This window comes from Phyllostomus discolor, chromosome 4 (assembly GCF_004126475.2).
Source record: "Phyllostomus discolor isolate MPI-MPIP mPhyDis1 chromosome 4, mPhyDis1.pri.v3, whole genome shotgun sequence".
NCBI classification, from domain to species: domain Eukaryota; kingdom Metazoa; phylum Chordata; class Mammalia; order Chiroptera; family Phyllostomidae; genus Phyllostomus; species Phyllostomus discolor.
Genome location: NC_040906.2, coordinates 111387183 through 111401908, shown reverse-complemented (window position 1 = coordinate 111401908; position 14726 = coordinate 111387183). Strand labels below are relative to the sequence as shown.

The 14726-nt window shown below is 50.3% G+C and overlaps 1 protein-coding gene across 2 annotated transcripts in view; it reads right to left on the bottom strand.

Annotated features, from left to right (window-relative positions):
• Positions 1-1391: 1391 nt before the first annotated feature.
• Positions 1392-14726, bottom strand: part of ZFAND3 (zinc finger AN1-type containing 3) — a 331480-nt gene continuing 318145 nt past the window's right edge. For both annotated transcript variants that reach the window (XM_036024063.1, XM_028508535.2), the window contains one exon: positions 1392-3706. In XM_036024063.1, the coding sequence (XP_035879956.1) occupies positions 3552-3706 (155 nt within the window). In that variant the 3' untranslated portion in view covers positions 1392-3551. The remainder of the gene's footprint in view (positions 3707-14726) is intronic.

The window sequence follows — 14726 nt, the reverse complement described above, 5'->3', positions numbered from 1 at the left end:
TTTTCCTCTTTTTTCTTTTGCAATCAATTGTCTTTTTGTTTTGTGTAGTTTTGTATCTAAGACTCATACCCAAACCGCACGACAGAAGCGTAGATCAAGTGCTGACACTCTCAGAGCCTCTCACAGGCCCCACACCTGGCGTGTGGGTGGGCGCTGCGGCCTGGGCGGTGCCTGCCGCTCTCTCCCGTGCCCCCTCTTCTCTGGTGACTTCTCTTTGTCGGAGCCCTCCCCCGGAAAGGTCTGAGAATGGCTGCAAAGGAGGTAAATTTTCTGAGGCCCATGCAACCTTTCTGGAGTGTTTCTATTGCTGTTACTGCCGCGTCCCACTCCGACCTCCAGCCCGGGCTGCCTGTTCCTGCTGCCCGACCAGACGCACCCCTTTTCTTCCCAAAGCTGGGTGGAGGTGGGGGGCAGGGGGAGAGCGCCACTCTCTCTCACCAGGCCTGGCGAGTCTCAAGGCCAGCACAGCCCTGCGCTCTCTGCCACCCTGCTCACCTCCACGCCGCACCTCTGATCTCCTCCGGGAGCTCTTCATCGCCGTCGTGACAACCACGTGGCCAACATTTCTGCCTTCAAGGTGGTGGGGATGGCTGCCACTCCTTTGTCACGTCCCGCCAGATGTTTTTAAACATCTTCAACATATTAAGTGTATCCTCTACACCGGCAATTTTCAACCAACGTGCCAGAATAATTTCTAAAACATGCAGCACCTATGCAATACCTGTCGGTCAGGGGCACTGACCTCTTTTCCCTTAGACTGTCAAATTAAAAAATGACAACAGCCAACACAATAGCCATCCAGTGTGAATGGATCAAAATGACACCTATGTTTTTTTTGTCAGATTGGCAAAAAATAAATTTTTGGTGTGATACAGAATTTTAGTAATTAGTCTATGTGTGCCACAAGGTGAAAAAGGTTAAATATCGCTGTTCTACACTAGAGAGTTCACAGCACCAACACGTCATTCTGATCCTCCCTTCAGGGAGACCTCCTTCTCTGGGTCCTTCCCTGGCTGGGGTTTGGGTCCCAGAAGTGCTACCCCCCCCCCACATCCCACACAAACCCAGGGAGCCCAGGGTCGGTGCGTATCTCCCCCCCCCGCCCACATCCCAGACACGGAACCCTCGCTGACAGCGGAGCACAGGCCCCAGGCCTCCCGAGGCAGAACCACTGCGCGGAGCAGGGCAGCGGCTGGTCAGCCCGCACGCTCCCCGGGCTCACGACGCCCGGACAACCAGAGGGGCTCGGCACACAGGAGCCCCATCTCTTCAAAGCTGAGGACGGGGAGCCCTGTATTGTCGTTCTGGTTATCCCAGTGGCACTTAGGAGAATGGGCGAAACAGAGCAATCCAAGCTTTTATATGATTGGTTTAATTTTTTTTCAGCAGGAGAAAAAAGAATAAAGTTACAAGATTCTTTTAATATTTTCACAATGTTAAAACTAAAACTGAGCTCTAGGCTATGTGTGTAAGTAAATCTAGAACACAAAAGGGTTAAATAAGATTTTCTCTTTTAAAGATACGGAATTTAAGCTTCCTTACATTTAAGAAACTTCACAGAACAGATACTGCAGGGGAACGAGCCCCTCCCCGCCAGCTCTACCGTCAGGAAGTGAATGTGGGCAGCGAGCCCGAGGGCCGGCTCCCCAGAGAGCCTGCTCCCCATCGCTGCCTCCAAGCAGCAGCAGGTGGGGCCTGAGGAGGGCGGAGGGCTCAGGGGTGGCCTCTTCGGAATCAGAGCTTGGCAGGGGCCTAGGCGGCCCGCCTCACTGAGGGTGGCCATGGACTGTCCGGAGGGCCGTGGCTTGACAAACAGTGGTAAACGTGGGCAGACCTGGCCCTCTGCCCTGGGTTGCCCTAGAGCAAGACACCGGTCTGGGTCCTGAAGCAAGAATTAAGGCTGGAGATTTTGTAGCGGATTCCACTCTGGTGGGGGTGGGAGTGGGGGAAGAGAAGGTTGGGAAGAGCATGATTTTCTCTTTCAGTATTTTGGATCAAAAACATTTGCAGTTGCAGGTATTAATTTGCAGACAGAGTTGAAATGCTTGTTGCAGTATAAAAGGGCAAGTTGCTGGGTTAAACCCTTCCAGTGGCCTGTGGGTGGGCAGATTCGAACTGCCTCTGCGGGAGTCTCCGACTGTCACCGCCCTGGACCAGACAGGGGCGCTGGGCCACTCACCCCTGCTCGGCTCATCCTGTCTACTTACCTCACCCCACCTGATGCGTAATTCTTTCCTAACATGGGCAAAAAGGCCCATCTCCTCCCTTCCCTACCTGGCCTGAGCTACTGCGCTCCTGTCTGCCCAGGCAAAGTGCCACAGGCTGAGAAATGTGCCCCCGGCCACCTGCTGCAGCAAGTGCCTCTCTTGGAGCTGGACCACAGCCACCACCCACGGTCCTAGACGGATCACACCCGCCGTCCTGTGGCAGATGCTGCCTCCCCTACTAAACCTGCTGTGTGGTGGATGTGGACAGGTTGTCCTTGGACTACAGGGCTGCACAGGCTGGAGAGGCGAGGCCATCCTCCCCTTGGCCCCCAGGGGGCGCAGCAGGCTCCTGCTGGAAGGGGCCGAGTCACTCTGCGGACACAGCTTCCCAGGTGCTCCCCAGCATTTCTAGTGATTCCTGTTGGCTGTGAAATGTCTTTTTAAAAACTCCCAATATAGAAATCTAGCTGCAGAGGCCAGTCTGTGGAGCCCAGCCACAGCTGCTGTGCTGCAATTAGCCTTATTTGATCCATTGCCAGACCCCTGTACTTGGCAAGTGGCAAACCAGAGCCAGCGAGGTCAGGGAGTGTCCCTCCCTGGTTGCTTTCCCTGACCACGGGGTCCTGTGTAGAAAGGTGGTTCTCGTGCATGGACTAGTCTTGAGTGGAGCTAATTTTCAAAGTGAGGTTATTGTTTCTCTTCTCATGTGATGAGTTTTTTCATAGCAAGTCGGGTAAAAAAATTCATAAGATTTTCATAAGAACCTGCTCCCCCACCCCCATTTCCAACTCTGTGGGAGAGCGAGGCCACCACCCTGCCAAGCCACGTAGCCAGTCTCAGCAGCCTCCTGTGGACAAGGCACGCGTGGCCATCCGGCATCCTGGCTCCCGGGGCTAAAGGTAAGGGGAGAGGTGAAAGGCCGGACATTAACCAGAGTTTCCGGCAGAGCCATGTGCGTTGTGGGAACTTTAACATCAGCTTCTACTCCTCTATTAACTCAGAGTCTCCATCTGGAACACTTTCCGCTTAAGGCTTTTTATAAGTCTGACTCCAGCAGTGACAGGTATGTGTTGTTTTAAATCCACTAGCCATGCTCAAACAAAAAAATATTCTTCATGTTTTAATTTTATACAATGGCTAGCAGGCACCTTAGAACCAGCCAGAAATCAATTTCAACCACCGTCAACCCCTAAACTACAGTACCAGGATGGCTGGCTAAAGAAAGGAAACGGACTGGCTGTGGTCTGACGCGTGCCCAGTACAAGGTGTCTGGCTGACTCTGTCCTAAATAAGGCTAACATTAGTGAACTAAGAACAGCGTCATGTGGCGGCCGTGCCCGGCCTTCAGGAGCACCCCTCCCCGATGCGCTGGCAGGAGCGCCCCACTTTCCGGTCCAGTTTCACCATTTTCATGATGGCTTCCTCTCGGCCACGGCCCATGTGGTCAAACGTACAGTCATGCTGCTCAGGGAGGCGATGCAACATACAGAACACGTAACCTGTAGGAGCAGAGGCAGCAGAGAGAACAGGGTTAGGGAGGCTTCCAAATGCCCACAGCCCAGAAGGATGGGGGGGGCACCTCAGTGAGTGGATGGGGCTGCCGCTGCCGCTGGAGAGTTTATTACAGCAGCGCCCGTCCCTAACAAAAGGGCCTGCACCTCCACACTTCACAGCTCCTCCAGTCAGTGTGATGTCCTCAGGACATCCTAGGGACAAGACCCCTCCTTGCCAAGGGCAGCGGCTCTGGAGGCTGACTATGCATTTAATTCTGCTCCCGCCTGGATGGACTGTGAAGGCAGAACCCCAAAGGAGGCTGCTGCTGAGAGACATACCCCTTTCCCTAGGAAAGAGTGGGCACGGAGCTCCTTCCCTCCCAGCCACCAAGTAGATGAGAGAGCACAGAGCTGCCAGCTCAGCATTTCCCTGGCTTGGACATACTGGAATGTCCACCCCAGGACACCACCATTTCTAGGAGGAAGAGGGGGAGCGGTACAAGTGATTATGGCTTAGGCTTAAATTACATATTACCTCCGGCACAGCTAGGGCTGGGGCAGGGGCGCCGGGAGGTGCAGCAGCACGGGAGTGATCAAACCACAACCCGCAAAGTGAGTGGGGGTTCTCAAAGGAAAATGGATTGTGTCAAGTGCTGGAAAAGGTATTACAAATAGAGGAAAATCAGAAGTGCTGAGCTCTAATCGTCATCTCAAAGGAGGCTGATGCTTCTAACTGCACTAAGCAGGTAGGAGGTTGAATCCCTACACTCAGACCTTCCCACTTGCTCTACCCTCCCAGAAGTGGAGGAGGCTGCAGGGCTGGTCCTCTCCAGCCACAGAGAAAAACCAAGGGAAACACTGGAGAGGCTGGTAGAACAAAGCATGAGGGAGGGGCCGAGGGGGTGGGTGAGGTCCCCCTGACAGGAAACAATGAGAGGCTTCAGGGGGTCAGCAGAGAGGCTCAGGGGACAAAGGGAACACACAGTAGCACCAGAATGTGATGGTTCCTTCCCAATTGCAGACAGGGGTGTGTGTGTGGTGGGGGGGGGGGGGGGGGGCAGGGGGAGACAGACACCTGATGTCCCCTGAGCCTGTCTTTGGGGAAGGGGGGATCTAGGCTGGGAAGATTCCTGCCATTGCCGGCTAGCTCCTCATCCCATCAGTTGCTGGGACATGTAGGTCCCATGAGCTTACGCCACGTCCACAGGAGCAACCTGTAAGTGAATCTGAGTCCTTGACAAAACCACCTCTCCCTGCGCCTGTAGCAGGCTTCCCTCAGCAGCCCTGCCACCCAGTGCTCTCCCTGCTCACTGTCCAAGCAAACATCATCTTATCTCAGAGACTTCTTTCTTTTAAGCCTAGATGCCAATGGCCAGGGCAGCCAACCCTTGCAAATTGCATCCATCCATCTCCACATCCTACTTTTCTTTTCAGAGACGAGGAGTGGAGGCAGTGATTTTAGAAGAACAGCAGCAGCTGAAGCAAAGACTGAGAGACCAGGATGGACAAAAAGTTTCAAGAGCCTTAACTTTTAAGATAAACTTCACCCAGAGAATGTTCCTCAGCTGCCACCACCGCACCCTGAGCTCCTGCTGTGCACAGGCTGATCCTGGACCACCCGGTGTGAGAAAACCGTTTAGTAACAGCTTCCCAGGGAGAGCATGGCAATATGCTCAACTTTAAATTTGGACTGGGTTTAAGGAAAAGAACAGAGATGAAATTGTTGTCTCCTGAGAAGCTGAGCTCCCATTTGGTCCAAAACCAAAGTTAAGATTAATGAGCTCATGCGTTATATTTACTGATAAGTTCATTACTGGAAGCTACTGACAGCCAGTTGTCTTTCTCCTAAAGGATTTCACAGCAGACGCATGGACCGTCTCAGCATGCATGCCTGTCTAACCACCACAATCACCCTTGTGAGGTGAACCCCATCTGATGGAGGAGAAGCTGCTAGGTCCCGGCTTGGGGTGGGGGTACCTGCTATGTGCAGGAGGTGTGAGCATTTTATTTCTGTATCTGCAGCATCTATAAGGGGTGGGGAGATCCCACTGCCCCTTCCCTTCCCTTCCTTCAAGATACTGGGATGCTGCAGAGGAAGGTCCCAGAGGCTCTTCTCTCCTGCTGATGAACTGCACTGGTTGAGGAGAAGTAGCGGGAAATGGATTACTCCTAAAGTTAACTTGGCCCTGGTTCAGACTAAGGTCTTGTGAGTCAAAGGCAGACTGAGGCAGAGGGGACAGGCTCAGCTGCAGTCTTCTCCTACTTACACACCCAACCCCTTTGCTTAGCCTGTCTCCTACAGCTAGAGGGGCAACCACCTAGGCAGACGTGACAACCCCTCTGGGGGTGGGGGGTGGGGGGTGGGGGGTGACAACCACAGCAACTTCCTGATACTTGCTCTACCTACCCAAGGATTCTCCATCCAGGCCAAAACACCTCATTTCTCTACCAAAGTTCTCTGAACCTCAGTTTGATACACCTTGACACTTGGTTTTGATTTTTGAAAGGTGAAAACCACCAAACAGCAGCTAAATTTTGGGAACAGTACTGTACATTTTAGAATACATGGCACTGTAATTCCAAGGGGAAATTTCTGGAAAGCCAACCTCCCAAGTTGTTGCACTGTGGTTATTCGACGGCATAAATTAAGTTCAATTCCCTCTCCTCTCAGGATCACTCACCAAAACAAAGCTGTATGCCGGAACTTGTCCCAAATGCTGGGCAGGTCTTATCCACTGACAGCAGCCCGGTGGCTCGGTGCATTTCAGTGTCAGTAGTCAGAGTGGGCTGTTCTGGACAGCCCACGGGGGAGGGTGGGATGCACCTTTACCCTCCTTTTTTGGTACCCACAAATCTGTTTCCAGAAACCAGTGCAAGTGTCATGGACTTTCAATTACTCTCTGATGGGATCTGGAGACCAGGCTAGGTCTGGAGAGACACGTGTTCAGGCTGCTGGGGAAGATGACTATCCCTAAGTTCAGTGATCAACAGTTTTAAAACACCAGGGCACTTACAGCCCCCACCTTGGTCAGCCCATCCTCCACCCCGTTCACCAGAAACCAGGTAGAGTCTTTCCAGAGTCGGACAAGGCGGTGTCCAGAGGGACAAAAGCACGAAGGACACTGAGCTAAGCAGCCGAACTGTGACGCAGGCTGTGGTAATTTATCACACAGTTTTTTTCCCCGATTTTAAAAAGTTATATATCAAAATTGAATTCACTCATTCACCCACACCACACTTCCCTTATAGCCTCATGGTTCAGCTTCACATGTAGTCCCCCACCCCCACCACCTTTTTTCACAGGGGCTTGTAAGACATACGTTGATTGATTGGGCAGCTGGAACTGTAGGTGTCCAACTCAGTTTCCCCATAGTTCTAAAAACATTTTCAATATACTCTTGCTTACAGTCGCTGTATACCACACAGTGCTCTTGAGGGATAAGGAGAAATATGGGGTAGGAGAATGTCAGTAAAAGGATGCTGACCTCCAAAAGAGAGGAAAACACCCAAGGCAAAAGTTTCTGAAGATATGATCTGCCTGCTAAATGTGGCTTAACCTCAGGCCTTTCCTTGCCATGTCACAGGGACCCCAGATCACTAGGTTTTCATGAAATATGGGATGGGCCCAGGAGGAAGCCACAGAGCTCCTTTAAGGCCCCCAGAGTTTTTTGGAAATATGCACAAACTGCTCAAGAACCTTTGTGGGCATTTTTCTGTTTGCTGGCACTGAAAAGCACTTTGGGACGAGCCCTTGCTTAGACAGGGAGGGCGAGGCAGCAGCTCTATGAGCGCTGTTCCAGGGCCACCCCTTCCCTCCACTCCCCTCCACTCCAGGCCCCTCTCCGCCTGCTACCACCTGGCGTCCGCCGAGCCATCCTGGGCATGGGAACAGGGAGCGCAGGCCTGACCACAGCATGTGATACCAGTCAGCACCCTGTCGAGCTGGGCTGGAAGGTCTCCAGCAGCTATACTGTCAGTGTGAAGAAAACCTTCTTCAACTAAGTAGGCAGCATCAGGAGGGGAGGGAGAGAATGCCTAGACCACTCTGCCGAGTTAGCCACAGCGGATGAACCACCTGGGGGGCTTGTCCCAAGACATTGGCCCAAGACATTGGCCCAAGACAATGTCCCAAGACATTGGCCCAAGACATTGGCCCAAGACATTGGCTGTGGACAGCAAGAGACAGGGAGATGGCAGGAGCTTCTCTGACTCTGTCACCATCAGAGACACAAGATCATGGCATAAAGCAAAAAACATAACAAAATAAAAAACAATCTGAGACCTATCTAATCCTCTGTCCTGAAAGGATCCCATGGAATGAGACACACAGAGGGCAGCGTTTCGTCACTCACCCTGAATGCAGGGGCCAGGGGCAGGCACCCTCGGGGAGAGCAGGCATTTCAATGAAGGGTGCTCCTGGGTATAAACAAGCACATCTGGACTCAGCCCTCCTGGCGCAGACGTGGGCCCATGACTCAATGAGCCACATTAACCTGAAGACGCCCACTGCGATGGCCCTGAGAACACGGTCCCAGCAGACAATGAAACTGACGCTCATTCTCCCAAGACTCATTAAGTTCTGACAAGCAGGTTTCTAAAAATGCTCATTTCATGGGAACCAAACCTCTGACCTGACCCTTCAGCTTTCCAAGCTAGTACCTGAAAGTTGTGCAGTTCATTCCGATGAACCCATTCACAGATAAGCCTCACCTCTGCTGGCCAGGATATTTTAAGACTAAACAAGAAAGATCAAGAACAATCTGTACAAACGCCGTCATTAGGCAGAGATAACATAACACCCAACACCTTGCTCTAAGTGCTAGGGAAATTGCAACGATATTTCCTGTTTTGACTCGTTTACAAAAACCAACAGAAATGGCTGTCCAAGAGGAACACTCAGGCCTCACTGGGCCTGAGGAGAGAGGGTCTGTGCTCTCCACTTCTCAGTTCTGGCAGGCAGGGCCCCCAGGGCAGCAAAACCACCTACGTGGCCTCATCTGCCAACTCCCTTTCCTCACTGCTCACCCACCCAAAGGCCACAGAGAATGGCTACCGTTTGCGGAGTGAGGAAGGTGGGTGGAGGACGAGCTCAAGGGCTAAGGAGGCGGGGGGGGGGGGGGGGGGGGGGGGGGGGGGCGCGGGGACGGACAGCATATCCTGCGGGCAGCACAACCCCTTCCTTTGGCTGAGGCCCTGGGCCCCAAGGCCAGCACTTCCTTCCAAACCCTACGGATTAAACAGAAGTTGGAACTGTCTTTTTCTATGGAATTTCCTATGGGAGACAAAGAAAGTGATGCCAAAATTCACATTCAAAGTCTGAGCCCTTGTCATTTTTATTCAATCCTGCCAGACTGAAATGTTGCTTTTTAGCTTTATCTTGGAGTAAAAAGCACCATTTAAAATTGGCAAAACTGGGCAGCTCTGGGTATTTTTGGACTTTAATTAATTAAACAATTGCTTCCTTGCAGATTCCTCCCACTTGGGGGCTCCCCCAAAGCGGCCATTTTAGTAAAGGCGCGGAACAGGATGGCCTCAGCTCTAGCTGCTTGAGTGTTTTTATCTCACTTGCAAGAAATGTTTTACACTTTCTTGCTCATTTGAATTCCCAATTGTCAAAGGTTCAAGCAGAACCTAAAAACACTGACAAGCCTTGGGGGCTGAGGCTCCGTGCAGCCTGTGCTGGCAAGCCATGTGGGTCCTGGGGCACCAGCTGCCGTCTGGCGCTGCGGCCCTGGCGCGAGTGTCCAGTTAGGAGGAAAATCCGAAGCTGCTCCTATAGTCGCGCATTCGCTCCAGCCAACCAAGCGTAACCCAGACCTCCAGAAGCTTCCTGAGACCTAGGTAAGGATGCCTCAAATCTCAACTCACCAACAGGCTACCTAAAGTGCCTCTTTAAAAAATAAATGACAAATATGCCTGACCTCTGTGTCTGAAATGATCAGGCAAGCTCGTTAGAAAAAAAAGAAACACATTTTTCTAGCAAGGTAAGAGTTCCTTAAAGCTCAGGACAGCAACTGACCTCATAGCTCATTTGTAAGTCCATGTGTTTAATAGCAGGTGGCTGGCTACAGGAAAGCTTGTTGGAAAGCATTAGCTGTTTATACTCCTACCAGCAGCAATCCCTGGATTACACCACATCCGCTGACCTGACCCAAGGTGGAGTTTGTAGCACAGAAACATGTTAAAGGATCTTAATGCATTTACTTCATCAGGCTCATGGTACAGGCAGAGCAGCCGCAGCCGCAGCCGTTTTGGGAATGGACTGCATCTACTTTACATTCTCCCCTATCCCTGGCTTTGCGTGGCAGAGGAAAAAGCATCACACTCCAAGAAACAACTGCATCCCAGCTCACTGAGTTGGCTGACACAGTGTTCAGCTGGGCTGAGGAAGGAAATGTGCGGACGAACAGAGGTCAGCTGTCCAGGGCGCTGGAACCAAAGCCACAGTGAATCTCCAAGCTGGACATCAGTGTGTCTGTTTCTTGAAGGGAAGGAGAAGAGCCCATTCTACTTAACAATTTAATAAAAACCACCAAATCCTACTGAAACAATTCTAAAACAGCAGCAATCACCTGCCCCCCCCCCCAATCAATTAAAATACCAGTTAGATACAAGCTAAAAGTTATCAACAGAACAAAAGGCAGTGTGATAGGCAAAGACACAAGAGGAACTCGTAAGGCAGCTGTGTGCACTCGGCAAATGGCTCCGCGAGAGGAGTCAGCAGATGAAACTGTGTCCCAGGTCCAGCTTAATGAAGCTCCTGCCGCAGTGTGTCCGCCCATCACTTAGAAGAGTACAAAATCCACCACTCTTGTGTCCTTTACAGTAGCTCTCCAGACAGCCCTGTTCTAGCAGAAACCCGAACATCCCCCTCCCCCCCTGTGGGGAATGTGTGCCCTGTCCTAGAAATGTCCTCTTTCAATGCTCGACTCTGGCAGCCTCACTTCCCCTGACATGCAGAGAACAAGTCTTTCCACCCTTCATTCTTGCCTCCAGGAGGACAAACTTGTTTTTGCCACTGGGGCTGGGGGCGGGCTGGGCCTGGTGGCAAAGCACCCACACCATGAAGGATCCTGTGCGGTCACTCTGACTTGTGAGAACCCTCCTCTGAACAAGCCCTTCAAGTCCTCAGTGAACAAGAAGGAGCTGGCAGCGGACTCACATTATGCTAGGCTGTTTTATCTAGAGATGAACATACATTTAAAAACTAAGAGAAAAGGGCTCAAGGCAATTCAACGGAATAATGGCTTGGTCTTTCTTGCAAACATCATTTCGTTTCAGTGGCTGGGAGCAGGCAGCATTAGTCTCTCGGTACCTGGGCCAGATTTTAGGATCTGAAGAACCCTAGGGAGTGCCTGTACTCCTGGCCTCCTTGCCATGCCTCAGGAGAATAGTGAGGTGCTGGTAGAAAACTTCTGTTTTTCCAGGTGACCTTCTCCTCCTCTTGGCAGGCTGCTGATTTGTTTGGCCTTATTTTTCAGCATTTCCTTGTCCTTTAAAAGATTATCTTCTCAAACAGAAATGTCTTCCAGAAAACCAGCTCCAAAGATGAAGTGAAGCAAAGAAAAAGGGCCACACTCAAATTACTCAACAGCCCCTGAGGGCATAGCCTGGGCCCATGGCTTGCTGGCTGGACTGTGGCCATCCCCAAGGGCTAAACTAGCAGGAGATGGTTCATTCAAGTCACAGAGTGTCCAAGTGACAGTGCCATTAGGGGCATCAGACTAAATGCCATGCGTCTCTCTCCAGAGCAACACCTGGGAAAGAAAGGAATACTTTCTACATTTTTCTCTGCTAGCCTTTCAGTCCACATGCTGAGGCTGTAGGGAGTACAAAAATGACAGACGTGCGTTGGAAGAGACCTATGGCAAGTCCCTTACTTAACAAGGAACCTCAACCTCAAGTTCTCCTTCTAGATAATCCAGTGTGCAACTCATGCTTCGGAACCTGAGTACGGATTCACATTCTAGCCGCATTACCTTAAAGCCGTGTGGTTGCAGGTAAGCTGTGCAACTTTTTAGAGCCTCAGCTGTGTTTCCTGCGACACGGGGTTGTTACGGGCCTTACAGCAGCCAGTGCACGCCAAGTCCCTGCACAGAGAGGGTTGGCTGGGACCGGGGTGGCTCCTCCAGCTGTTGTCATCTTGTCACCTCACAAACCTGGCTTTAGGCTGAGAGCCCCAACCCCTGCTCTGCTTACCCTATGGCTTCTACTCTGCCATCTTTTACTGCTCAGTCTAGATTACAGTTCCCTTCTCCTTTGAGAAGCCTGTACTGACAAAGGAGATTGAACAGGGAACTCTTCCTTTAAATGTGTGATGCACAAGTTCCCACAAACCTGTCTGTACAGACTATAAATGCATAGTAAGTGACAAGTTCCATAAAGATTTCTGTTGAAGATATGTAAATTTTAGAGAAACCTGATTTAAATACATGAAAACTACACAAGGCAGGCTGGAAAGCACTCAGTGCTAGGGACACAATGAAAGGGACATAGAAACTTTCCAAGGACAGCAGAGAGCAGCTTTTTTTTGCTCCTGTGGGGCTTCTCCACAGGTATGGCTGAGAATTCTGCAAGCTTCTTTCCTAAGCAGAGGCAGAGCACATGCATTCCCAAGTTTGGTCACGTACTGACGTGTCAAAGAGCCCTGTGTTTATTTCCCTGAGACCAATGAGCTGGGAGCCGCAGTGAAAGGATGAGAGAGAGAGAAAGCAATGGGCTGTGGACACTGCAAACAACCGATGCTTTTACCCAGACTGTGGCCACATCACGCACACTTGTCTTATGTGCTTCCTTCGAGAATGAAAAGTCCACGTGATTCTTGTTTTCCCAGTACCTCAGAAAGGTCATTCTGAGGACCTTAGGAGTATAAGCACACTTCTCTATTTTCACACAATCTGGGTTCTAAGGTCACAAGTCCCACATCTGCTGTTCACTGTTGTGTGTGCACGTGTATGTAGTGGGGGGGGGTGCAGTTTGAGATGCTAGCTTCTTGATTCTCTGTGTTTAAAGTTAGTCTATTTAAACACACCTCCCCTGGAGGAAAAGAGCCTTATTTGGTGGCAGAAGATTGTTTGACTGCAGACATAAGTTCAAATTTGAAGTCAGATTACGGGCTATATATAGTGAACCCACCACTGAACAGAGAGCCCGCTCCAGGATTCTAGAGAATTTCTACCTGGACAGGTCACAGGAGCTGTCCTCATAGCCCAGACCCATTTCACTTGGGGAATGGGTGGGGTGGGGGCTCGGGCATGAAAACTTCCAATGGTTACAGTCTGGGTATAAAAACACCAGCATGAATGGAGCCTGAACATGCTAAATCCAACGGGCCCTGTGACATACTTGCTTTCCTTGTTTTCCTTCTCTTTCTCTGGCAGCTCCTCATTTACTGTCCATAAAATATTAGAACTATTCAGTGCTGGACTCTCTATCTTACCACATGCTTTCCCAAAGTTTATATTCTAACTGTATATGCTGACAACTCTGAAGCTCCTCTCTCTGGCCCAGAACTCTCTCTAGAGCTCCATGCCTCTGTATCCAGTGATCTATTTGGTGTCTGGGATACCTGACTGAAGACACCAAACATGGAACACTTGCTACTACTTCCCCACACACCTACTTCTCCTTCAGAGTCCCCCACTCTAGGAGAATGAGGCCACCATGCAGCCAGTGGCTCATGAGACAAACCTGGAGTCATCAACTGGTATCTTCCTCATTCTTCTCATTTAATTACCAAGTCCTGTGGAAGCAATTTCCAAAGAGCAAATCCTTTCTCTTCTTCCATCTCTACTGCCACCATCAGGTCAAAGCCACCAGGATCTCTTGCTCAGGCTACTCCAACAGCCTCCTCTAGGTTGTCACCAACGTCAAATCCATCCTCTGTCTAGCAGCCAAAGTGATTCCGTACACCCCTCTTTGTGACAAGCAGACTTTAGTATTTAAACCCTTTAAAAGTCTCCCAAGAATTAATAGAATAAATGTCACCATCTCAGTACACTCTTGTTCCCGTTGCCTCTTTCATTCACCTTATGCCACAGGTGGCAAACACGAGGCCCTCAGGCCAAATCCGGCCCTCCACCTTGTTTTATCTGCCTGGCACCTTGTTTCTACCCAGTGGCAGTGCCGAGCTCTCACTTAACTGTTACGGGGTAGTTACATTTACACAGTCCTACAATTGCATCTGGTTCTTTGAAGGCAGCCGCGAGGCTGATGTGGCCCCTGGGGAAAATGAGTCTGATGTCCCTGCTTTATGCCATTTACCTCTTGTAACTCTATGCTCTAGACACACTGACCTCCTAATTAAATTCTTGCTTCTTCAGGACTATTTCAATGGTTCTTCCTCAAGATGACCTTCCTAGGTGCTCAGAGTGGGCTAGGACTGCATTCTAGGCTTTCATGGCATCTTGGACTTTTCCTTCAGTCACTAGTCACAATTATAAAATCATTTATATGATTTTTTTCATTTATCTTGTTTCTCTAACTAGATCTTATGAAAACAAGAACAATGCTTCTGTAATTTATCACACATCCCCTATGCCTAGAACAGTGCATGGCTCACTCAAAATATTCTGCTTGAGTGAGTGAATGAGAGTCAATTACAAACAGACTGTTTTCTGAACCTCAGGGGAGACAAGTAAAAGACAGTCAAGAATGCAAGTGGCCAAATCCAATATCCTCATCTTGGCCTCTCCGCAGTATTTGTCTATTTTTTCCTCTTTATTGAAGTATTTCTCTCTCTCATCTTCAGCGATAATCACACTAATTTTCCTCCCATTTCAATGGTTGTCGCTCCTTGGAATTCTTTACTAGCTTCTCTTCCAAAAACCACCACAGAATTCGGTCTTCCTGCATTTTCTCCTTTTATGTTCCCCCCTTTAAGTAATCTTATCTGACCCACAGCTTCAGTGTTATCTAAATGCTGGTACCTCTTGAACTTGTTTCCACCCACACATTCTTCCCCTAAACTCCAAACTCAAGCACCCTAACTAATAGGAATCTATCTCTACATGCTCAGACCAGAACT